Source organism: Eutrema salsugineum, unplaced genomic scaffold (assembly GCF_000478725.1).
Source record: "Eutrema salsugineum unplaced genomic scaffold, Eutsalg1_0 scaffold_2, whole genome shotgun sequence".
Taxonomy (NCBI): Eukaryota; Viridiplantae; Streptophyta; class Magnoliopsida; order Brassicales; family Brassicaceae; genus Eutrema; species Eutrema salsugineum.
Window position 1 is genome coordinate 19,734,183 of NW_006256829.1, and position 27,155 is coordinate 19,761,337.

The 27,155-nt window shown below is 42.9% G+C and overlaps 1 protein-coding gene and 1 non-coding gene across 2 annotated transcripts; one reads left to right on the forward strand and one right to left on the reverse strand.

The window, feature by feature from the left end:
* Positions 1-158: 158 nt before the first annotated feature.
* On the forward strand, positions 159-1,040 carry LOC112086671. Its single transcript, XM_024155642.1, has one exon. The coding sequence runs from the start codon at positions 159-161 to the stop codon at positions 1,038-1,040; it is 882 nt and encodes a 293-aa protein (XP_024011410.1).
* A 6,895-nt stretch (positions 1,041-7,935) lies between these two features.
* LOC112087026 lies at positions 7,936-8,042 on the reverse strand. Its single transcript, XR_002899873.1, has one exon. It is a non-coding gene; the product is annotated as a small nucleolar RNA R71 (small nucleolar RNA).
* Positions 8,043-27,155: the final 19,113 nt, after the last annotated feature.

A 27,155-nucleotide genomic window follows, 5' to 3' on the forward strand; every position in this document is an offset into this window, starting at 1 on the left:
AGGCAATCCCTTCCCAACCAGAAATTGACCATCGAATGTGTGCAAGACATATATATGGGAATTTGAGGAAGGTGTGCAAGAAGCCTCGGATGAAAACATTGTTTTGGCGAGTTGTGGAGAGTTTTTATGTGGCTGATTATGAAGCTAATTTAAGGAAGATGCAGGAATACGATGACGGTGTGTATCAAGAGTTCAAGAAGAGAAACCCAGAAAACTGTAGCCGAGCTTTTTTCACGACCACTGCTTGCTGTGAAGATGCACTCAACAACTTTTCAGAGTCTTACAACAATGCCATTGAAAAGGCACGAGCAATGCCGGTTGTTCAGAGTTTGGAAACCATGAGGCGACAAGCTATGTTGAGAATAGAGCTGAGAAGGAGAAAAACTCGAAAGCATCAGGGAAGACATAGTCTAAAGGTTGGACTGGTTCTCGCAGAAGAGGATAAAGAAGTGAAGAACTGCAGATCACTCTCTGGTCGTGATCGTGTTTTTGAAGTGAGAGAGGCGGGTCAAAATTACACTGTCAATATGAAAGAGAAGACATGTATATGCAGGAGATGGGATCTAACTGGAATTCCATGTCGTCATGCTCTTCGGGTTGTCTTCGACAAGAAGACTTTCAAGAAAGAGGATTTGATTTCGGATTGGTATTTAACTACCAAGTGGCAGGATCAATACACTGATTCAATCGAGCCTGTCAATGGGATGAAGTTCTGGAAAGACAGTGGTGAACCAACAATTAAAGCACCTCCAAGAGAGATTACTAAGGGTAGGAAAAGAAAACCTGCAAAGAGGCTGAAATCAATTACCGAGTCTCCAACAAAAGGTAAAAAGGTATCAAACCATGGCCGCACAATCCATTGTTACCGTTGCAGCATGCCAGGACATAACTCAAGCAAATGCCCAAATGCGGGAGTCCCTTTCAAGCCGAGGAAGCCAAAGAAGTCCAAGAAAAGTGCAACATCAAACCCTGAGGTTATGACACTCGATAGTGGAGAAGGTCCATCTCAAACTCAACCTTCTCAAGTCTTGGATGATTGATCAGGTATTCTTCTTTTTTGAGTAATCTTTGTGATGACGTTAGATGAGCAAAAATTTGGATGAGTTTGAATCATTATTTTGCTATTTTTTGCAGGTAGAACTTGAATCAAGAGTAAAGGAGAATACTTTTTTGGTGTTTAGTCTCCTTGTAGTAGTTATTTGCTTTGATGTTTTGCTGTAAAACCATGACTATTTGGTGTTTTGATGTTTTGGTGTTTTTGTTGTTTTGGTTTAAAACCATGACTTTAGTCGAATTGTAGTTATTTTGGTTTGAATGTTCCAGCTGTGTTGAACTTTGGATGATCATTTTAAATTTGTCAGTCTTAATTATGCAATTCAAAATATTTTGGAATCCAACTCAATCTTACAATATCCAACATTAATAGAAGTTTTAATCCAACAAATTACAACAAAACATCAAGATTTATAGAATTAACTAAGCCCTAAAAAAAAGTAACCACCGATCACAACAGCTCCACACACAATCATAGTCTTTATAAACCATAGCTCAGTTTTCATTGCTTCGACCTCTTTCTCATACGCACGAGCTATGGTCTTCATGGTTTTCATTTCTTTGTCAAAGCAATTGACCCTTGCTTCACAAGATCTTGTTTTGACTTCTAACTTCTGCATCATATCTTTCACCTGAAACATTTCTTCTACCATAGCCTCATCTGTCCATTTGAACAAATGATAATTGTCCTTGCACCAGATAAAACGACATCATGAATTCATGCTCAAAAATGAAAGTTTTTCTTTACTCCTCATTCAAATAACGCTAATAAGAATGATAATCTGTGAACTGAATTTACCTTCTGCGACCGTTTTGGACAACAATAGAAAAGTCTTCCGGGATTTTTAGGTGTTCCTGAAGTTCTTCTTATCACAGAAACTTCTCCACACCTACAAGTAATGGGCATACCTGTAAGTCCTTCGGGAACACCACAAGACATACCAACACTAAACCCTGCAGATTTGTAATACAAATTCAAATTTCTAATATGAACATGAAGAACTACATAAACAAGAGGAAATCGGAGGAAATCGCTATCCGAAGAATACAAGCGTGTATTGACAACTCCCAACTTACCTGAAATTCGTGAGGAATTGTTTGAATTCGATGATGTAGCCATTCCTTACTGATTTGTTTGACCACCGAAACCCTAGCTGTTGTTGTTTTGTTTTTCCCCAATTTCAGGTCGAGCCTCAGAGGAAGAAGAAGACTACGCTTTGTTTTGGTGATCTATTATAAAACGACGGCGTCTTGTTTTTTTTTTTTGTTCTCCTAATCATTAAACAACGTCGTTTTACCTTATAATTTTTTAATTCTCGAGAATTCCTACACGACGACGTTTTGTCATTTGCCCAAACGGTATAGTGACGTGGATGCCACAGTGGCACTCGACACATCCCGTTTAAAAATAGACGGGGTTGACTAACGGAAACAAAGTCAAAGTACTGATCGGCCAAAAAAGACGAGTGCAGGTACCGAGTTGCCAATATGTATGAGTTGAAGTATTATTTCGCACACCAAAATTTCTCGGGAACTAAACGGTACCAGAACTTGCAGTTCAGGTACTAATTAGCCGTTTTCCCCCTTGCTTTGCCTAGCAGGTTCTTCGTCACTCCAAAGTTCTTCTTCAAACTCTTCTGTTGCAAAACGTTTTCCTGCTTTGCTGTTGTATGGGACAGCTTCTGTGAAGACATCTTTGGTCAGTCCATTATAGCTCCGGAAGTTGCTAGAAAAGACCATCCGAGAATCACTGGATATGTTGCATCTCTCGTCTCGACAGTGTAGAAGTCGACATGCACTATGCAATCTCCTATTCTCAAAGGAATTTCATTAGCTATTCCTTGAGGTGTTGCATTGGAATCATCAGCTAGACTAATCTTTGCTCTAGTCCTGCGCAGGTGTTTAATACCAAGTCTCAAAGCAATTGCCTTGGACATCATGTTAAGACAAGCTCCAGAATCACAAAGCACGTTTTTAAACATTTCTCCTCTAATAGAACAAGAGATAAGAAACTGACCTGTAGTCTTGATTTTGTGAAGTATTCGAACATGTTTACCTCTTCTTGCATGGTTGAACAAGTCTTCTATCTCAGGGATTGATTCCTTGCTCTCACAGAAGTAGTGGCCTATCATGAAGTCCTTGCAAGCTCTGGCAAAGGTGATTCCTTCAGGCAAATTTCGAACCACATCATTGAATTCGTCGAGCTTTTCTTTGCTGATTTTGTTAGTGTAGTGGCAGCAGTCTTCCGGTCTTTGAAGGTGGACTGAATAGATTGCAGCATCATGTGATGTTCTGGGAAAAGTCAGACGTCTGGCCCTCCCAAAATAGGTTCGGATATCCTCCTTTGTCTCCTTGCTGTACCTAAAGAAAACTTGCAAACAACCAAGATGCCATATATCATCGAAACCTGTGTAAAGAGGGATCGATTTCACAAACTTGTTGAATTCAATGAGCCTTTCTCTGGAGATTGGTGCTCCTAATTCCACCATTTTGTCTGGATTGCCTCCTTCTATGAACAGACGATAGTCTTCATCTTCGAGGTACTGCCCTTCATATTCATCCTCATATGCTAAAACTATGTTGCAAGGAAGTACCTCATTTTCTTCTTGAGATGTTTTGGAGCTGATAGCATACACTGTTTGCTCATGAAGAGGGGTTTTGACCGTCCATTTGCCGCGGGTGGAAACGTACCTGACCGACCATTTGCCGTGGGTTGAGGCTGCACGACCGCGGGTCGGGGGTGTTTTGCCGCGGGTAGGAGGCTCACGACCGCGGCTGGAGGGTTGTTGGCCGCGGTCGCGAGAGTTCCGACCGCGGGAAAAAGACTCTGAGTTGTTTCCTCTGTTTCATCTTCTCCTTTGCTATCTAAATTGATTTCTGGATCTTCTAACTCTGTTTCCTCTTCTTTTATGTTAAGATCTTTAATGGGAAGCGTCGAACCATTCGTTTCACGTCCTTGCATAAGCTTTTCGACTTTCTCTTCGACTTCATCAAGAGCATAGACTACTTTGTCCATGGTTGAGTCGATTTCCTCTGCCTTGTCTTGAACCTTGTGTACTCCATCCCAAATCTCTTCCACGTAGTAGTAGGTTTGGTTGTTATGGTCGTTAATAGTTTCTTCGGCTTCATCAAGCTTGACCTCTAAGGTGTGGATGTTTCCACTAGCCTTGCGAATGCTAACTTCGTTCTCTCCAACTCGTCCTTCAACTGCTTCCATTCTCTCCTTGATGGTTTCAGCATCCTTTTTTGCTTGAGTCTCGATGGTTTTGACTTGAGCAGAAAGATCTTCAAGCTTTTTGTTAAAGTGAGTTGACATGTTGTCAATTTTCTCGCGAAGGGCGGCTCTTGATGTTGCTTGAGCGGCGATTAAGTGCATGACCACCATCTCTAGTCAACTCAATCGGTGAATGAGTTGGACGTTTTCATCTTGGTGAGGCAGACGACGAGCAGGATGTCTAGGGTTAGCCATTGGAGGTACGTAGGGCTCGTTCTGGAACGTTCTGTAGTCTTCGGTTCGAATTTCTTCGTAGAGATCTGATAGGTCTATATTTTACATCATCTAGGTTGCATTTTAAAGTCCTCATCATGTGTTTTCCCATGAAAATTGAGTCTTTAGGCACCAAAATAGGATTTAGGGCTTGCATTCGGTCCTAAAGAGTTTTGCATGTTTTGAAGTCTTTATCAGGTGCTTTGGAAGCCATTTGGAGCTTAAGAAGAGGAGCAGAAAAGAAAACGGTGAAGAAAAGGGTCAAAAATGGTGAAAATCGCTTGGAGGAATTTCTCGGCCAAAACTCGTACTGGCTGGATAGAAACCTCGGTCAAAAAGCTTACCGAACGCTCATTATCTGCCAAAATCCTTACCGATCGACCAAAATCGGCCAAGGTCGAGTATCGGGTGCAAATTACCTCGGGTTAAGTTTTTGGCCGAGGGGAGAGGAATTTTACGGCTAAAAATCTTACCGCGGTACATAGCCCTCAGTCATTTTCCTTACCGCGGGAAGCTTTTCTCGGCTAAAACCTGTCCTTGCCCGTGCGTTTCAAAGATCAGCAATCCGGAGAACCTTCCAGTCCGAATCAGTTGGCGGGGTCTTCATCAAAGTTGGAGATAATCAAGCAAAGATCCCGGAACAGTTGGAGTTATCCAATTCGGACCAGTGAGGAGAAAGATACGGCTTCCGGAAGATGCACCAGTACTGCATGTACTCGAGAAACGAACAGCGGACTTCAAAGATCACGAAGGACGGAGCCTTTCAGGTCCGAACTAGCCTGCCAGGTCTTCATCAAAGTTTGAGATCTGTGAAAAACATTCTCAGAACAGTTGGAATCGCTCTATTCGGAACAGTGGTTTGAAAGATAAAGTCTCCGGAGTACACATCGGTCCAAAAGCTTATTTTCCGGTGATTCCAATGCGGTGCAAAGATGTGAAATCCAGGAAGCCTTCCACTTCCCAAGCTCCGACGGTTTCTTCATAAAAGTTCGAGCTTATCGAGTCATCTCGACTATGAAACTGGTCTCAAAGCAATTGGAGTCGTGTGTTGAAAGTTACTGCTTCCGGAAGGCGAAATGGTCGACACGAGCCTAAATGAGTCGCGATACACGCTAAGTATTTTCTCAGGCCTCGGCATCATCACCTCGACATTGCTCAAGTCAAGGCTCATATCTTGGGAGTATTTTGGACTAGATCTCGTGCTGACGCCTAGGCACGTTGGGATCAAGGCATGCACACGTAAGAAATGAAGCTAGAAATGACTAAGTGTTGAACGTGCACCTCGGTGTAATGGCCTCGGCGTGCATGCCAGACTCTGTTCTCCCGAACCCCTCGACTACCAAGCCCCGCGACATTTTATGGCGAGGTTCCTTGTCACAACCCCAGAATCAAGAACAAAACGGCTCAAGAACGCACACGTGAAGATGGATCAAAGACTAGGGTTCATGCATGTTCTTGACGTGTTCTTCATGAGATCTCCATTTGGATCTTGGCTCAAGTGCACTCCTTGACATCAAGGCCTCGGCTTTACTCTATGACACACCGTGGCACTCACCCATCAACCCAAGAAGGCGGCTCACTACCCGGTTTGTTGCGGACTGACCCGCGACACTTTCCCTTTACTATAAATACATTTTAGGACCAAAAACCTAATCATCTTATCTCTTATCATCTTTTAGCTTTAAGAACTTGCCTCTTTTGTGAAACCTGATTAATCTAATCCGATATCTCGTTTTTGCATCTGAATCTTGTTCTTTCTTTATTTTCTGTTATCATCCAGTATTAAACTCCTTATCATGACTAGCTACACGTCTTGCAAAGGACTTAGTGAGCTTGTTATGATCAGTGAGTTGTCGTTTAAGCGGCTTTAGATAGGTAGATTAGGGTGCTTTCAAGATAGATTAGTGGGTTTAGGTCTCTAGTCTTGCATGTTTCATTCTTTAACCGATGAGATCTCTAAGCTGGATCCAAGCACATCACTTGAGGTTCAGATCTGAGACATATCTCGCATCAAAAGTGTTTGTAGAAATGTCTGAACCACTCGGTTAAAGGTTTAAGAGTCTTTCATCGCGAGAGTGATAGTTTGTTCTCTTAAATGACATTTTTGGACTGAATCTTATTGCTGACTGATTCATGCTTCTCAAAAGGGATTTTGGTATGAAAGAGGATAAGTTTAGATGTTTAATACTTTCATGAGAAGATTAACATGCCTTGAGTTCAAAGTTAAATGAAATCGCTTGATAAAATGATTCATTAACCCATTAGTTTAGCTTGGAAGCACCCGAGTCAAGTATCCTGTCTAAAGCTTCTGCCTTTATCATATATTACCATCATCCGAACCATTTGCTTGTCATTTGCATCTTTGCTTAGTTTGAATCTCATCTTTTGTTTCATTTTTATGCTCATTCACTTGTTAATTAGTTTAGCTAAAACCTTTACCATTTCCATCTTGACTTAAGATTACAAGTAACATAGATTAGTGTCTCCATCACAAGTTTGGTTTGATAACCCCTTGTACTACAAGGACAGGGGTATTGATAACCTCTTTAAAGAGTGAAAACGCTTAGTTATCAATTGGCGCCGTTGCCAACTTGTGGGAGCATTAGTCTCTTATTTGTTCTTAAGATCAAGACTTTACTTTCTATTGTTTTACTGACTCTTTTGGAAGTACTTGTTTTGATTTCAGGTGCATGAAAACCAGGTCTCGCAGCACAGAACCGCCTTTACCATACGACAATAACATCAACAGGATTGAGAGGCGAGCTCGCGAGAGAGAACGGCACTTTGAAAGACTTGGAATGGCAGAACAGCAAATGATCGAGCAACAGGCTCAAGAAGCCGAGCAACAGGCTCAGGCTAATCAGGCGTAGGCAGGAAGAAATGAACAACAAGCCTATGTTAACCAGCAACAGGCTCAAAGAAACGAACGGCTTGCTCAGCAAAACCAACAACAAGCGAATAGAAATGAGCAACAAGCCCATCATTTTCATCCGCCACCGCCACCAGCTCAGAGACAACCTCCTCCGGTCTTTGTTGGAGAAAATGACCGAGCTAATGCGCACCAATATAGACCCGGAATTCAAGCACCACCGGTTCAAAATAACAACTTTGAAGTTAAAGCTTCCCTGCTCAATATGGTGCAGAATTCAAAGTTTCACGGTCTAGCCGGAGAAGACCCTCTTGAGCATCTAGATCAGTTTGATCGGGTCTGCGACTTAACCAAGATCAATGGCGTCTCAGAAGATAGCTTGAAGCTACGCCTGTTCCCATTCAGCCTCGGTGATAAAGCTCACCAGTGGGAAAAGAACCTCCTGAGGGGTTCTATACATATACAAACATGGGAGCAATGTAAACTGGCGTTCTCATCAAAGTTCTTTTCCACATCACGCACGGCTAAGCTCAGGAATCAGATCTCAAGTTTCACGCAACACAACAACGAGAGCTTTAGTGAAGCTTGGGAACGGTTTAGGAGCTATACTAACCAAAGCCCACAACACGGCTTCTCAGAGGCATCCCTCTTCAGTACTTTATACCGAGGTGCACTCCCCAAGATCAGAAACCAACTCGATACAGCTTCAAATGGAAATTTTCTAGGGAAAGAGATCAATGCGGCAATGGAACTAGTGGAAAACCTCGCCATGTCCAATGACACGTATGGTGAGGACTTTGATAGAGCAACCCGTTCAGAGGGATCTAGTGATGAACAGCGCATGAAGAAGGATATAAGAGAACTTCAGAGCAAGCTTGACAAGGTTTTAATGGCGACTCAAAAGCCAATACACTTTGTAGGCGAGTTTGATGAGCAAGGGCCAAGTTTTGACAATGTTAATGAAGATGGTCTAACTCAAGAGGAGCGTAACTACATAGGGAATCAGCAGAGGTATCAGCGGTTTAACAACTACACCAATAACCCCAACCTCTCTTACAGAAACCCAAATGTAGCTAACCCTCAAGACCAAGTGTACCCTGCTCAACAACAACAACAAAGCTATGCTCAAAAAGCTCCATTTCCGAATATTTTCCAGCCCAAGCAACAGTTCAGTGGGCAACAGCACGACTACACTCAGCAGAATCAAGCGGCTCAGTGTAACAACTTCAACAGCCAACCGCAGCAACACAAGTTTCCACCAGGGTTCAATCCGCAGCCGATGGGTAATCAGCAACAGATTCAGGGAACGGGTCAGAATCAGATGGGAACCGATGTCTGTGGGATCCTACAGCAACTGTTACAGGGTCAGCAGAGAGTTGAGAGCCAGCACACAACAATGCAGCAAGATATCAGAGAGCTTAAGCAAAACCAAGCCTCTACATCATCAAGAGGCTCGGCTTTACCCGGTAAACCGGAGCCAAACCCCAAGGAATATGTGAACGCCATCACATTGAGGAGTGGTAAAGCATTACAAGCTCCAACGCCTAAGATAAAGCTCATTGAGGCCAATGAGAAATTAGAGGGGGAGGCAGCCTCAAATGATGCGCATGATGATGAAGTTTTGAAGATGGAACCGGTTAAAGACAAAGGGAAAGAGGTGGAAAAGACAACTGAGCTAGAAAAGCCCTACATTCCACCACCACCTTACCAACCCAAGATACCATTCCCAGGGCGTTTCAAAAAGAAAATCCTAGACAAGGCCAAGGCGGTCTTTGAGAAACACTTGGAGAACACGCAACTTACCTTACCCATCATAGACGCTTTCTTAGCTATACCACAGCTTGGAAAGTTTCTAAAAGATGCGATCCTCAACAAGACAAAGGAGCTCCAGGGTATGGTAATACTGAGCCATGAGTGCAGCGCTATAATACAAAGAAGATCTATACCAAGAAAGCTATCCGATCCGGGCAGTTTTACTTTACCGTGTGCCTTAGGTCATTTGAAGTTCTCAAACTGCTTATGTGATCTAGGAGCTTCTGTGAGCTTAATGCCTTACACTGTGGCCAAGAGACTGGGATACAAAAGTTACAAGCCGGCCAAGATCTCTCTTGTATTAGCTGATAGATCGGTTCGATTACCGGTGGGTTTGCTTGAAGATTTACCTTTGAGAATCGGTGAGATAGATGTCCCCACGTACTTCATAGTTCTTGTGATGGACGAGGAACCACTAGACCCCATCATCTTGGGCCGACCGTTCTTAGCAACCGCGGGAGCCATAATCGATGTGAGAGGGGGCATGATTGAACTACACATCGGTTCCGAGGCTATGAAGTTCAACATGAAAGAAATGATGAAGAAACCTACCATTGGAGGTCAGGTTTTCTATGTGGAAGTTATGGAGGAGCTAGCTGACGAGCTCCTTGAAGACTTAAACGCAGAAGACCCGTTACAAGTGGTCTTGACACGGGAACAAAGCAAGCACGGGTACTTGAACGAGGAAAGCGAGGTGTACAAGCGTCTTTTGGAGCTCCACATGAGCGGCCTAGACATTTTAGACAGCGAGAGGTCCAAGGGTATAGAGGAGACACCTCGGGATATCATGGCCGTGACAGCTTGTGCCGAGGCCGGTGGTAAACCGCGCGAGAAAAAAGAAAAGGCCGAGGAAGCTGTTCCGAGCCAATGCAGCTTTGATGCCGATTGGAATGAGGCTGATGCAACCCCTGTTGAGCTCAAGCCTCTACCAACAGGGCTCAGGTATGCTTTCTTGAGTCTAAACTCCACCTTTCCTGTGATCATAAACGATAGCTTGCTTGAACATGAAGAACGTGCATTGCTTAGTGTAATAAGAAAGTTCAGGAGAGCCATAGGGTATTCTTTGGCTGATATTAGAGGGATCTCTCCTGACATATGCACCCACAGGATCCACCTAGAGGACCAAGCCATGTCCTCTATTGAGCACCAACGTCGCCTTAACCCGAACCTTAAAGAGGTGGTTAAGAAGGAGATACTAAAACTCCTTGAGGCAGGGATAATCTACCCAATATCTGACTCACGGTGGGTATCCCCTGTACACGTTGTCCCCAAGAAAGGTGGGATCACGGTGGTGAAAAACGATAAGGATGAACTCATAGCCCAAAGAACTATAACCGGCCATCGCATGTGCATTGACTATAGGAAGTTGAATTCTGCATCAAGAAAAGATCATTTTCCTTTACCATTCATTGATCAAATGCTTGAACGGTTAGCTAATCATCCTTATTTTTGTTTTCTTGATGGGTACTCGGGGTTCTTTCAAATACCCATAGAGCCCCGAGATCAAGAGAAAACGACATTCACTTGCCCTTATGGCACTTATGCTTATAGGAGAATGCCTTTCGGTTTGTGTAATGCACCGGCCACTTTTCAAAGATGTATGATGCACATTTTCTCTGATCTAATTGAAGAGAAAGTTGAGGTGTTTATGGATGATTTCTCCGTATACGGCTCCTCTTTCTCCGAATGTCTTGCTAATCTATCTCAGGTTCTAAAGCGATGTGAGGAGCATAGGCTTGTCTTGAACTGGGAGAAGTGTTATTTCATGGTCCAAGAAGGCATTTTCTTGGGACACAAGGTATCAGAGAAGGGCATTGAGGTAGACAAGGCTAAGATCGAGGTGATGGTGAACCTACAAGCTCCGAACTCGGTAAAAGGGATAAGAAGCTTCCTTGGCCACGCAGGGTTCTATAGGCGATTTATTAAAGATTTCTCCAAGATAGCTAGACCCTTGACTAGGCTATTGTGCAAAGAAGTTGAGTTTGTCTTTGATGAAGAATGTGAGGAAGCGTTTAAGAGAATCAAGGAAGCTTTGATCAGTGCACCGATAGTACAAGCTCCCGATTGGTCTTTACCATTCGAAGTGATGACTGATGCATCTGACTATGCCGTGGGAGCTGTCTTTGGGCAGAAGAAAGATAAGAAGCTTCATGTGATCTATTACGCAAGCCGCACCTTGGACTCGGCTCAAGAAAAGTATGCGACCACCGAGAAGGAAATGCTTGCCATTGTGTTTGCATTTGATAAATTCAGGAGTTATCTTGTGGGATCAAAGGTCACAGTCTATACAGATCACGCGGTCTTGAGGTATCTAATGTCCAAGAAGGACGCTAAGCCGAGGCTTCTAAGATGGGTTTTGTTGCTCCAAGAATTTGACATGGAGATACTTGATAAGAAGGGCATTGAGAACGGAGCCGCAGATCACCTCTCTAGGCTGAGGATTGAAGAACAGGTCCCCATAGATGATGCTTTACCCGAGGAACATCTCATGCTAGTCAGGTCTTACTTAGAAGTGGAGGAGGCCAACACGATCAAGGAAAGAAGCCTCCCATGGTTCGCGGATCTAGTGAACTACTTGTCATGCGGTTTAGAGCCACCTGATCTTGACACTTTACCAGAGGAAGAAGTTCTTTAGAGATATGATGAAATATCATTGGGATGAGCCATATCTTTACGTGCTCAACAAGGACCATCTCTATAGGCGATGCTTGGCCGAAGAAGAGATCCATCCGGTGCTACAAGAATGCCACGGTTCATCGTATGGTGGTCACTTAGAGGCATTCAAGACGGTTGCCAAAGTTTTACAAAGTGGTTTTTGGTGGCCGACTATGTTCAAGGACGCTCAAGATGTAGTCTCGAGGTGTGAAGCTTGTCAAAGGCACGGTAACATATCCAAGAGGAATGAAATGCCTCAAAACCCAATCTTTGAAGTAGAGGTCTTCGACTGTTGGGGCATTGACTTCATGGGCCCCTTTGTAAGCTCATACGGGAACCAGTATATCCTTGTCGCGGTGGACTATGTGAGTAAATGGGTTGAAGCGGTCGCATCTCCGACCAACGATTCAAAAGTGGTGGTAAAACTCTTCAAGAGTATCATTTTCCCACGGTTTGGAGTTCCAAGAGTAGTTATCAGTGATGGGGGAAGCCATTTCATCAACAAAACTCTTGAGAATCTTTTGAAGAAGCATGGAGTAAAACACAAGGTGGCCACCCCTTATCATCCGCAAACCAGCGGCCAAGTGGAGGTCTCTAACCGGCAGATAAAGGCCATTTTGGAAAGAACCGTGAGCTCATCTAGGAAGGATTGGAGCAAGAAACTTGATGATGCTTTGTGGGCCTATAGAACCGCGTACAAAATCCCCATTGGAACCTCACCGTTTAACTTGCTCTATGAGAAAAGCTGTCATTTGCCGGTTGAGTTGGAGTACAAAGCTCTTTGGACAGTTAAGCTTCTGAACTTTGACATCAAGACCGCACAAGAGAAGAGGGTTTTACAGCTTCATGAGCTTGAGGAGATCCGTTTAGACGCTTTTGAGAGCTCTAAAATCTATAAGGAAAGGACCAAGGCGCTCCATGACAAGAAGATACACAAGAGAGAGTTCAAAGAAGGGGACCAAGTTCTGTTGTTTAACTCGAGACTTAAGCTATTCCCTGGGAAGCTGAGGTCTAGGTGGTCCGGTCCGTTCACGATTCTTGAAGTAAGGCCCTATGGAGCCGTGGTTCTAAAAGGAAAAGATGGACAAGGCTTTGTGGTAAACGGTCAGAGGGTAAAGCATTACTTGGCATCAGAAACAAGAGAGGGAGCTACCTCAGTTCCTCTTCTTGAACCAGAAACAGCCTGAAAAAGGGTATGAAAAGTCAAACTTAGTGACGTTAAACAAAGTTCTCTTGGGAGACACCCCAAGCTTATCCTTGTACATATTTTGTTTTTCATCTTCTTTTCTTTTTATTTGAAGCTTTTTGAAGGGTTTGTTAAGTGTTTCAGGAGTTAGACAGTGAGCCTTAAGGCTGGAAGAGAGAAAGGCTTGGAAAAGACACGGCCTGATGACTTAAGTCAGAGAGTATTCATAGCCTCGGTATCGACCCTCGGTATATTCATACCGCGGTCACCTTTTACCGAGTGAAAGCTTGAGAACCTCAGCTAAACTCCTCGACTTATTTCCATCATGGCCGTGTATGTGAAGTGAAGTAGTGAAATGACTATGTGTGGGGGAGGCTCACGGTGTAAACACCTCGGTATAATTATACCGAGGAGCGATGTTTACTTAAAACAGTTAAAAACCTCGATCCAAGGCCGCGACCAGTTTACACCAAGGCCAGCCCGTTTAAACCCCCAAGCACCAAGTGTTCTTTGTTAAAATAGGTGACCTCAGCATGATACCCTCGTGGTGGAGCGTGCCGAGGTGCCCGGTTTCAAGAACGATCAAAAACAAGAACACTTGGAACACTTAGATCGAAGAAGAGGCTTTGCGCGGTCTAAGGAAAAGACTTGAAGGCCACGGAGATTTACTCGTTAACATAAACTCAAACCACTCGGCTTGGTGCCCTCGTGGTGGAACAAGCCGAGGCCGCTCATGTTAACACAAGAAAAATCACTCTAGACCGTACGGCCCACGTCATTCCCATACCGCGTCCATTTGAAGGTTTTGTGCGGTAATTCGAATTTGATATTTTTGGCACGGTCAACAGTTGGAGCTAGAGCAGAAGGGGGGACCAGTCCCACAACAGTCCAAATGCCAGCTGGAAAGCGCGCTCCAGCCCATACCAGCCTCCATACCGAGCCAAAATGCAGAGTTTGCCTTCTTCACTCTTTTCTCTGCACTTCGCGAACACAACTCTCTCATTTCTCATTCATTTCACGTGATTCCAAGTGCTCTAGACTCGTTAGGGTGTTGTCTATTCTGCATAAGCATCTCACTAAGCTTGAACCTTGGATTCCCAAAGGTATTTGCATCTCAAAGAACTCATCTTTTTCCTTCATTATTTGCGAGCTTTAATGTTTGTAAAATGTGGAATCAATTCTTTTAGAACGTATCAGCCTTTGGAAACAATTTTAAAAATTCCATCACGATAGACAACACATGAAAAACTGGTCTTTGCTCTGAAAATCACTTGTTCTTGAGTTTTTAAAATTCTTGAGAAAATGCGCTTGGAATCAGCTTTAAATGTGAACTGAGATATTGAGCTGAACTGTCTAGATATCTTGTCTCTCTCCAGTTGTTCTAGCTTGTTGATACTCTCTTTGATGTTTGAGGAAGCTATAAAACCGGTCTTGTTAGAAGAAAAGCTTTGTTTTGCTATCTTGTACTTATCGACATACTTGATTCTAACGGTTTCCTTGAGAATCTCCTTTGCAGATGACCGGCGAACGAACTGTTCCTGCTCATGAGATGAACAAAAGCGAGGTCCAGAGGAGAGGTACAAAAGGAAAAGCCGTGGCCGTGGCACGCAATGGAGGAACAAGCAAGAAACCCTCAACAAGACCCGATGGTGAGCCAGCCGCTAAACGAGCAAGGAACGCCGAGCTCACTCCGTGCGCCGGCTCTTGAATCAAGAAAGAATGGGAAGCAGGCAGCCGTTGGATCTGATGACGACAAGCTCAGAGCTCTAGTCCCTCACAAAGAAGAAAGTGGCAAGAAGGCCAAGAAGGAACCGAAGCCCGAGCCCGAGGAAGAGCATTTCCCAACTACTGAGGAGTACTTGGACCACTTTAACTCTATAAGAGTGGCTCAAGGTCGGTTTCTGATATGGAGCTGTTGAGAAGGCTTGTGATACTAGAAGATGTTACCCTCATCTTTCAAAACATGGGTTTGGCCGAGTTCTTTGAGATGAGCGATGTTGCTTATGAGGGGATCACACAACAGTTTCTTGCCACTTTGGAGGTTGTCATCTACCCCAAGAGAGATCCCAAGCGCTTACATGACAAAGGGTTCGGTCACATTGAGTTTGACATGGAAAACGTGCACTACAAGGTCAGTTTCAAGGAGCTTGATGAGATATTTTGTTTTGAAAGGAACGGAAGCTCGCTTGACAAGTTTGTGTACCCAAAAGAAGAGTTGGCTGCCTTGTGGGAAACAATCGCTTTTGGATTACTTGGGAGGCAAGAGCAAGACGAGTTGCATCAGAAACCCTGCGATCAGATACACCAACCGAGTTCTAGCCTCTACATTCTTCTCGACCTATAACCCTGGTGTTATTCATACGGCCGAGCTTGAACTGTTAGGACTTGGACTAAAGCCGCTCATCACTCAAATGAAGAACAAGAAGGAGTTCGCCAATGCATGTACCCTCTTTAGGCGCGTTCTTTGCGATTCAAATGCTTACTTATAGGCACAATGTATGGTGCGACCGAAAGAAGAAAGGAGCAAGAAGGCTTCAGAATGGTTGGATTGTCACTAAGATTTTGAGAGCTCAAGGGTTCATATTCCCTGATTCACCATCAAGGCTGAATCTCATTGATGAGCAATACCTAAGTAAAATTGGATTCTTCGGAGGCAAGTCAGGAGACAGATGGGTTTACAACTTCACACTGATGCACAGAGACGGCACACAGGTTCTACTGCCTAACCGAGGCCTCACCATGCTTGATAAGCAGTGTAACGTCTCCTTCTATGTCCTCAAAGATCAGTTGTACAACCCATCTCTCGACCCACTAATGCGCAAGTGCATCAAGGCCGCACCTAGCAAGCCTCAGAACGAGAATGGCCCAGCCGGATGTGAGAATGAAGAGCAGAGACACCCTGAGAGAAGGATTGGAGCAGGCCGATATCACTTTGATCCATACGTGTGGGGTGAGCCTGAATACCACACCAAGAAGCTGTATTCGTGAGTGAACACCCTCCAAAAGTGGTGTAAGTGGCAATACAAGACCATTCATGCGTTGGTGGACTGTGTAAGGCACCTGAAAAAGAAAGTCAAGCAACTCACCAGACCATCTTCACCGGATAAGAATTCGGCGACCTCACCCGCACCGATTACACAGGAAGAGGTTGGGGAAAGCTCAAACGCGAGGAACCCGGAGTTTCCACCAGGCAAAGAGGACTGGATCGATCCTGCCAAGACTTTCTTACCTGAACCCTCGGAGAGCAGCCCACCACGTCAGTCCACACCCTCCTGCTCAACGTCAAATCCCTCGCACTACTTGGGATCAGACATCTCAGACTGAGGTATCGACTTCAAACCTTGTAAATATGCATCTTGTATATATCATATTGCATCCGCTTAGTTTGTCTTTTTACTTCTCTCACACGCTTTTATAACACAAGGGACTGTGTCATTTAAGTGTGGGGGACGAGCTTTCTGTTTTCTGATCTTGTTTTCTTTGTTCTTATTTGACTTTTGCATTCTTCAGTCTCATTTAGCTTAGTGCATATGATAAACCTGAAAAATTTCAGAAAAAAAATGCATCATCCTAGTTGCATTTTGCATTTTAAGATCGAGTCTAGTTTCATCATGTAGGATTGCATCAGTGCAAGGAGCAATGATAGATTTTTTCCTAGAGAGTAAATCACTTGAGAACTTGAACTAAATATGCTTGTGAAACTCATTGTGTGCTTGTAAAGCTTGAAACGATTTGAATCTGAGAAGCAAGTTTGAATTACATTCAACTCTAACTAAGTAATAACCCTGAACTTGAATTGAAAATATCTTTTGATGCATTGCTAGAATAGGCTTGTGGATACCGATATACATACTTGAGCTAGAATCGTTGTTTTTACCACCCTCCTTAGCTCAAGTAGCTGAATCCACATCATGGATCAGTTCCCTCACCTTGAACCCATCTTTCTTTCGAGCCAATGTTTGTGTGTGAATTGTAAGGCCACCTTGGATTGAACTTAGCAGAAAGTGTTAGGTTTAGAGCAACAAGGGCATGTCTCATTGATTGCTATGTTCCAACATCAAGGAACTGAGAGTATTGGCAAGGAATAAGTGTGGGGAAAAAGATTTGTTGGTGAGTGGAAAAAGGTGAGTTGAGTGGAAAAGAGAAAGTGGAAATAGCTAGGGGGATGAAAGAAAAAGAATTGAGTCTTGGATTTGAAAAGATGAGCCTCTAAAAAGAAAGAGGCTAGAAGCTGTTTTTAAAAGAAAAAAATTGATGTTTTTAAAAGAAAAAATTAGTCTCTGAAATGAAAAGAAGCCAAAAAGGCTCAAGTGTTCTAAAAAGAAAGAGGCTAGAAGCTGTGAAAGATAAGAGCCGTGTGAGCAAGTGAACTCCAAGACCCGAGAATGAAAACAAAAAGTGAGTCCCCTAGTGAAAACAAAACGATTGAGAAGAGTGAGGAATTTGAGAGGGTAAGCAAGTGAGGAAGCTTTGAGTGGAGTGTGGGGTGAGATGAGTCTTTGCCCTTGTATGCATAGGTTGCTTTTTACCTTTAGCATTCTGCCGAAGTTTGGTCGTTCATAGAGAGATCCCTTTGCTGCATTGCACCCGCTTGAATATTGATGAGATCATTTTTATCTCATGACCTTACCCTAGCCAAGCCAGCTTGTTTGAACATTGCATCATTTGATTCACCGGTTACGAACTTAATGAATGTGAAAGAGTTGAATTTGATGAGACTTGTGGAGATTCTGTGCTTTAGTTGGTAAATATCTGAGTATAGCTTTGCATTGCATATTTGAGCATGAATCCGAGTTCTTATTGTGATCACTTCTCTCTAAAAAGGAATATGGGCTCCATTTGCACTACAACCTCTTTCTCTCATTTGTTCTTTTCGCTTGAGGACAAGCAAAGGAAAAGTGTGGGGGAGTTGATAGGTCTATATTTCACATCATCTAGGTTGCATTTTAGAGTCCTCATCATGTGTTTTCCCATGAAAATTGAGTCTTTAGGCATCAAAATAGGATTTAGGGCTTGCATTAGGTCCCAAAGAGTTTTGCATGTTTTGAAGTCTTTATCAGGTGCTTTGGAAGCCATTTGGAGCTTAAGAAGAGGAGCAGAAAAGAAAACGGTGAAGAAAAGGGTCAAAAATGGTGTAAATCGCTTGGAGGAATTTCTCGGCCAAAACTCGTACCGGCTGGACAGAAACCTCGGTCAAAAAGCTTACCGAACGCTCATTATCGACCAAAACCCTTACCGATCGACCAAAATCGGCCAAGGTCGAGTATCGGGTGCAAATTACCTCGGGTTAAGTTTTTGGCCGAGGCGAGAGGAATTTTACGGCTAAAAAGCTTACCGCGGTACATAGCCCTCGGTCATTTTCCTTACCGCGGGAAGCTTTTCTCGGCTAAAACCTGTCCTTGCCCGCGCGTTTCAAAGATCAGCAATCCGGGGAACCTTCCGGTCCGAATCAGTTGACGGGGTCTTCATCAAAGTTGGAGATAATCAATCAAAGATCCCGGAACAGTTCGAATCATCTAATTCTGACCAGTGAGGAGAAAGATACGGCTTCTGGAAGATGCACCAGTACTGCGCGTACTAGAGAAACGAACAGCGGACTTCAAAGATCACGAAAGACGGAGCCTTTCCGGTCTTCAAAGATCGCGAACTAGCCTGCCCGATCTTCATAAAAGTTTTAGATCTGTGAAAGTCCTTCTCAGAACAGTTGGAATCGCTCTATTCGGAACAGTGGTTTGAAAGATAAAGTCTCCGGAGTTCACATCGGTCCAAAAGCTTATTTTTAGGTGATTCCAATGCGGTGCAAAGATGTGAAATCCAGGAAGCCTTCCATTTTTCAAGCTCCGACGGTTTCTTCATCAAAGTTCGAGCTTATCGAGTCATCTCGACTATGGAACTGGTCTCAAAGCAATTGGAGTCGTGTGTTGAAAGTTACTGCTTCCGGAAGGCGAGATGGTCGACACGAGCCTAAATGAGTCGCGATACGCGCTAAGTATTTTCTCAGGCCTCGGCATCATCACCTCGACATTGCTCAAGTCAAGGATCATATCTTGGGAGTATTTTGGACTAGACCTCGTGCTGACGCCTCGGCACGTTGGGATCAAGGCATGCACACGTAAGAAATGAAGCTAGAAATGACTAAGTGTTGAACGTGCACCTCGGTGTAATGGCCTCGGCGTGCATGCCGGACTCTGTTCTCCCGAACCCCTCGACTACCAAGCCCCGCGACATTTTATGGCGAGGTTCCTTGTCACAACCCCAGAATCAAGAACAAGACGGCTCAAGAACGCACACGTGAAGATGGATCAAAGACTAGGGTTCATGCATGTTCTTGACGTGTTCTTCACGAGATCTCCAATTGGATCTTGGCTCACGTGCACTCCTCGACATCAAGGCCTCGGCTTCACTCTCTGACACACCGTGGCACTCACCCATCAACCCAAGAAGGCGGCTCAGTACCCGGTTTGTTCCGGGCTGACCTGCGACACTTTTCCTTTACTATAAATACATTTTAGGACCAAAAACCTAATCATCTTATCTCTTATCATCTTTTAGCTTTAAGATCTTGCCTCTTTTGTGAAACCTGATTAATCTAATCCGATATCTCGTTTTTGCATCTGAATCTTGTTCTTTCTTTATTTTCTTTTATCATCCAGTATTAAACTCCTTATCATGACTAGCTACACGTCTTGCAAAGGACTTAGTGAGCTCGTTATGATCAGTGAGTAGTCGTTTAAGCGGCTTTAGATAGGTAGATTAGGGTGCTTTCAAGATAGATTAGTTGGTTTAGGTGTCTAGTCTTGCATGTTTCATTCTTTAACCGACGAGATCTCTAAGCTGGATCCAAGCACATCACTTGAGGTTCAGATCTGAGACATATCTCGCATCAAAAGTGTTTGTAGAAATGTCTGAACCACTCGGTTAAAGGTTTAAGAGTCTTTCATCGCGAGAGTGATAGTTTGTTCTCTTAAATGACATTTTTGGACTGAATCTTATTGCTGACTGATTCATGCTTCTCAAAAGGGATTTTGGTATGAAAGAGGATCAGTTTAGATGTTTAATACTTTCATGAGAAGATTAACATGCCTTGAGTTCAAAGTTAAATGAAATCGCTTGATAAAATGATTCATTAACCCATTAGTTTAGCTTGGAAGCACCCGAGTCAAGTATCCTGTCTAAAGCTTCTGCCTTTATCATATATTACCATCATCCGAACCATTTGCTTGTCATTTGCATCTTTGCTTAGTTTAAATCTCATCTTTTGTTTCATTTTTATGCTCATTCACTTGTTAATTAGTTTAGCTAAAACCTTTACCATTTCCCTCTTGACTTAAGACTACAAGTAACATAGATTAGTGCCTCCATCACAAGTTTGGTTTGATAACCCCTTGTACTACAAGGACATGGGTATTGATAACCTCTTTAAAGAGTGAAAACTCTTAGTTATCAAGATCGCGTAAGTACTGCTTCTTTCTGCGTCTGGTGGCTTGAGGAGTGTTATAGAAACCTTCCTCATAGTGTGTATTTCGATTTATAGGATCCATATCTTCTGAAATGGAAACAAAATAACCGAAAAATGGAAATATACAGAAAAAGGGGTTCTAGAGTCGATTTACCAACCTTTCTTGGGGTTTTGTGGAAAACAAAACGCGTGCCTTCCCCGGAAACGGCGCCAAAAACTTGATGGTGAGTGTCGTGTTGAGGGTTGTCAAGTTTTACCCTAAATGAAATCAATAGCCGCAAGTGCACAGCTGATCGATTGTAGTACTTAGGGATCAAATCCACAGGGAAGGAGGATCTTTCCTGCAAAACCCTTCAAAAGAAATATAAAGTAAGGAAGTCTAGTACCAAACGGTTTTGTGGGGGTTTTGGTGGTGTGTTTCAAATGTAAAAACGAATTTTAAAGAGAAAATACGGGAATTAAAATGACCTAATAACTAAACTTAATGAAAACGGGTAAAGACGAGAAAAACGGCTAAACCTAATTGCTTTAATAAAAATCGATTAAAAGGGAATGAAAATAGTGAACTAAAGCTTGAAATAAAACGGTGTGAATCTATAAGAAAAGAGGCGCTGGGGTTTAGGGAAGTTTTCTCAGGGGTACGAATGATTCAAAACATTGCTAGAGAGTAAATTTGATAAGATCTTAGCTTAAACTTTTCGAACTGGAGTCACGGACGTATGAATACGCCACTGTCGTGATCATAGACAACTATCTCTCTCAACCCTGACCAGTAGGTTTCCACTCTGGCCCTGGAAAAGAAGAGATGCATTATGTTTAAGACTCGTCAGCATTCACAAATCGTCCATAGGTAGGTTTCCACTCCTATGTTTGTTTTGCTCTCCCAAACTAGATCTGACACCGGATGAACACTTTCGTGTCACCAAGCATCTGGATCAGATTGTAGTTCATGACGCTACTCGCATGCAGTAAAAACGAATTCAGAAGAAAAAGTTCTAAGATTCGGCTCAAAAGCTCATGGAATCCTCATCGAACATATAAATCCCCATCGAAAATCCCTTAGTCCCAACAATAAAACTACTCAGACATGATGAACGAAATCAAAAACATAGTATTAAAAAGTAGAATAGAAACCGAAATTGAAAAAGAAAGAACAAGGGTTCAAGAGACAAATCTCTCTCTCCCTAAAACCTAAAACTTAAAAAGTATTCTAAAACAATAAGAACATATGAGGACATGATACGAATTAGGGTTCCTAAGACATGTATATATAGTGCTTAAGACATCTCTGGGCGTCACTTAGAGTTTCTTCAAATGAAAGAATCATTTTGGGCTTCAGAAATGGGCCTTCGGGCTCGGAGTTAGCTGGCTGCGGTCGGGATGAGTGTGACCGCGGGAAATGGGTGGCTGGCCGTGGTCGCAGTGCTTCTGACCGCAGGAAATGCTCTGTTGGCCGCGGGTGGAAACGCTAGCCGGCTGGTTTATGGGACATCTTGCTCTTCGCGTATCTTTTGATTGAACCGTTGGATTGCCAAGCTGTAAAGTGTGCTGGAAAGCTGATACTTCCATCTTTAAGATCTCCAAATTTGAGCTGGATCAGACGGTGAGAAGGCCTTGAATCGGGGGTGAACTTCTGACGGTTTGACTCTGAGCTGAAATCTGGTTTTCTATCCATTTTGTTAAGTTTTTCCCTAAGTTACCTGAAAATAGTCTTGGAACTACAAATACTAGAAAAACGTAATAAAAGTACTTAAAAACAATTAAAAACATAGAAAAAGTATTTCAAAACGATCTATAAAAGTGGTCAAAATACGGTGTTATCACAGGTGAAGAAGTTTTGGGGTCAAAACCTTTAGAAGAGGGAGGGAATGATGTGGACATCGACCCTAAGACCTTACCGGATCTAATGCCATCAGTCCAAGACGGGGCCATGACACGCTCCAAGATTAAATAACTCAGAAATAGATACAAGAGAGCCTCACACATCTTCATCAATTCACTAGAACCAGACAACCCGTTGTTGCCTGACCTGAATGTCATATACGGCTTAAACGAGCTTTGCGGCCAAACCGGGGCTGAATACTTGGGATCCAGGAATGACCCATCAGATGACCGAGTCTCTCAGGCCAAAATGGTTATCTCTCGACCAATTTTTGATTTAAATGCTAACAGTCCGAGCAGAATTTCATTTTCAGGTTTAAAACTTGAAGAACTAAGGGATGACTTAAAAATAGCCGATACGCGAGAAACTTTGGCCGAGACGCGAGAGGTTTTAGCCAAAAATTATGATCCACCTCGGCAAGCCCAATTTGACGAAGGAATTTGTCGTACTGAACTCGGTATCACTCGACCAAAATCACCAGCTGAATCCAACGCTCGAGACGGAAACAAGTTTGCCCGAGCGGATAATGAGATTGCCGAGCTCATACAAGATTTAGCCGATAATTCAATGACACCCGGGCTAGAGCCACCAGACGACTTGGAAACCTCCAACAAAGGTAAGATCTCTCGTCCAAGTCCATATTCTGAAGCTAACGAACGTGGAATCTTGTCCCACCAACGAGCAGATTTGGAGATGCTTCACAACACACCATCCTGACCCGAGAAAGGCCAAGAAGACCAAGAAACTAGGACGGAGCATCAAAATGCTTGGGGACTTAGAGACAAGGACTTAGCCGTATTAGAGGAGCACTTAGAAGACTTTACAAGAAGGTTCCAAGCCAGAGATGCCACAGCCTCAAGCTCGGCCTCCACAGCCACACAAGCGGCAAACCGGGACCCTTCACACCAAGGTAAGCTTTTCAATTATTATATTGTCCTTGCAGGTGAACTCAGCCCCCACAACAACTAAGTATCACGTCAAAACGGTATCAATAGTTTAGTTTCAAGAGTCTGTTGCAAACTTTCCATATTTAATGAAACGATGAGTTTATGTTTTAGGCGTCTAGGTTCATTTCTTGTATTTTTACTTTAAACGTCCTGTTGTTTTGAGTCTTTCCATTTTTGTTTCGAGTCGAACCCTAGAAGGTTCAAGCTGACAGACTGTTTATAAAGTCCCACACGCAGCTTTGTAGTCCGGCAACCTTTTTCCCATTATCAATAAAAGAACGAACTTTCTTCTAAGTTATTGAGAAGCGGCTTCTCATCTTGTTCATTGCTTTCTTGTGAGATTCAAGCAAGCGTGAGCTCCTGCACCGTATCACAGACTCACCATCCCTCTGTGTCGTGTATTTACTCTGCCATCACACCAATTCTTGATCCCACACGAGAGGGCGACCGCCTGCGTGTCAGATCTCCATTCCTCGATCATTTACCGAGCCAAAGAGAGGGCGATCGCCTGCTTTTTCTCTCCACCACCTCGTAATCCATGAGAACCTCCTGGTTCTTACATCATATGTGATGTTTTGAAGTTGCCTTATTGTGCTGAGATTGCATTGGATAAGGATCCAGATGAGGATCTTTGGAAACTGATGGGTTATGGAGTTTATGACAAAGGAAAGTCCAAGGCATCATTACTCTCTCATCCTGCTGTTCGCTATATTCATAAGCTACTAGCACACACTGTGTTTTTGCGAGCCAATCAAGCGAGTGTCCTTAAGCCAGAGTTGGTGACACTACAACTACCATTCGCAGATCACTCCATGTTTCCTTTCTTTGCTTGTATCATTGCAAGGAACCTAGTGAAGGTTAAGCATGAGATGCTTACACCAGCTTTTGGGAGCATCATTACTTCGCTTATGATAGCAGCAGGAGTTGATTTTTCAGCTGAGACACTTTTTAGAGAGGATTGGTTTGATCTTACCCAGTTCTCTAGAGACAGGACTATCACCAGGGCCAAGATGGACCCAATTGGATTTGCTTACAAGTTTTCCACCAGTTCCACCGAGTACAGGGTCCTTCTACCATCGGATTCAATGGCCCGTCTCTAAGATGGTTCAGACCCAGGATGGAAACCAGAGACTAGCGACTTCCTACCATCTTTGCCACTCTTACCTCTGACCATGAAGCAATTTCTGGCTGCAAAAGCCAAGAGAGAGAGGTAGCTGCAAACAGCAGGAGACTTCATCCTGCACCATCTTCATCCAGAGCCAGTTCTTCTCATATCAGAGCATCCACTAGGAGTGATGCAGAATTTGAAGCTTTGAAGAAGAAGCTTGATCAACAAGAGAAGATCGACAGACGCATGAACAGACTACTGAAGAACCGCCGGTTTGATGATGACTCCTCATCTACAGTGACAGATGACAGCTATGAGACATAGGTGCCTATCCATCACCACATCATACCCATGGTTCTATCACCATTTTCTTTTTCTTTTATTTTAGACTATTTTGCTTTTATTTCACCATCTTCTCACCAACTTTTCACACTGGGGATAATGTGATTTAAGTTTGGGGAAGGATGTCTATCCGTACTAATCTATTTTTCTTTGTTTCTTATCTTTTTCTGCAATTTTTAAATTTTTCTATGCTTATTAAAAGACATTGAGTATTTTTCAGGAATGTTTGACACAAAACTATGATGAGTAAGACCCATGTGCTTCTAGACTTTTCATGCTAGTTTCTTTTGTGGTTAGTACTAGACTAGGCGGTAGCTAGAGTACTTGCACTACAAACTCCCACCAGAGGATTTCTATTCATGGAGACTTTTCCTGACAGGATAGACTAGCTCATTTCACTTGAACATAATCTTGACATCTAATTTTCTCATCATTGGTTTTAGCAAGCATCATGACACACATATAGGACATCTTTACATCATTATTACCACTCTTTGTTGTCCTAGATGGCCAGTTCATCTTTAGCTGGTACCACACCCTTTACCCAAAACCATCATTCCAAACTTCATGCATTCTCTCTTTAGCTCTTTTGACAGATATGTGTAAAAACACCGGAGAGAGATGAGCAACATGGTTTTTAGTCACTAAAGAAGAATACTGAAGAAATTTGGGAAAGTGCAGCATCAAGAATCTATCAAAGCTTAATGGTACCTCAAAAAGCTTGAATTTAAAGGTAAATTTCGTGCTTCCTAAGACTCTACATCCAAAGGCATTTTTCCCTTTCATAAAAAAAAAATCAAAAAAATGAAAGGAAAAGAAAAACAAGAAGCCTAAAAGATTCTAGGTTGGCCGAAATTATCTGGAGCAAGGACTACAAGTATTCATTTGTGAGCATTGGTTTTAAAAACCTGGACAAAAATCTAAGTCTAGGAGAGTTATAAGGAGAACCTGAAGAAAGGAGATCAAGAATCTTAAAGCAAGAAGAATGTGACTGGAAACTGTGGATATCAACAGCTCCACCCTCTCTTGCTGTTTTGCATAATGTCTTGTCTCTCCAGAAAAAAGGTAACCTTAAACACTAAAAACCTCACCTTCTAAACAGCCATTCTGAATACCTAGCCTTGATTTCCTTGCTAAACTATTTTTAATGAGAACCACTGGAACCTATAAATGAATGTTAAGAGCTAGTTGACTGGAGGATAGGTTTAAGTGTGTATACTTTCGCATGACGGATCAACAGACTAGTTATGCTTGTGCTTTGGTGAAAATTTTCTAGACTATCCTTGATTTGAGCATAGTGACTAACTATAGTTTAGAAGCATGGTCTCTGAGATTTTGTTAGTTCCTGCGATTTTCAAACCTATTTTCCAGGTTAACATCTTTGGTTTTGTTTGAGGACAAACAAAGGTTTAAGTCTGGGGGAGTTGATAACACCTGATTTTGACCACTTTTATGGATCACTTTCAATATCTTATGCAGGTGTTTTTACTCAGTTTTAAAGGTTTTATAATTTTTTTCCATGTTTTGGAGTTTTAAAATAATTTTCAGGAAACTTAGGACTTCGGAGTGCATTTTGGAGCAAAAGTACATTTTTGGATAAATTCAGGTCGTCAGAAGTTTGGCAACCAAAGAAGACTTTCTCACCGTCTGATCATCACCAAATTTGGAGACATTATAGAAGAGACAACCAGATTTCCAACAAACTTAGAATCAAAGCAATCCAACAGTTAGATCTCAAGATATCATCAATGCACTGAAGGCCAATCAACACAAGTCCAGTCAAGCACAAGTGCTTTCACCTGCGGCCAGCCTTCTTCCCACCGCGGCTCAGGAGATTTCACCCCCGGTGGACCTATGTCCGAACCTCAGGAGCCCAACTAAGACCCAAGACACTTCCTGCACCCATTTTACAAGCCCTAGACGCCCAAGACTTAGAGAAACACTATAAATACTCATTTTTAGGTCTTTTGTAAGGGAGCCTCTTTCTTCTCTTTGAGAGAGAACTCATTTGTAGTTTTAGGTTTTATTTTTATGCATTTGTAGAAGCTCTCCATCTCTACTCTGTCTTCAATAAGAAAATTTTTTCTGCAACTTTGTTTCTTTTACTTTTCTTCTTTTTACTTCTAAACCGATGATGATATCTACCTCAGCCATATCTGAGTAGTCACCTAGTTGGGTGAAAGGGTAATCCAAAGGAACCCCATGTTCGAATGACATCTAGGTTTTTAGGAAAAAGATTTCGATTTTTAACATGATTCTCCCATTCATCCAAATCTCAAAGCGATAATTCTGGATTGATCACCCAGAATCCGATCCTAGGTTTAATCTGAGCCATGAGAGTGTTGTATCTGGGTT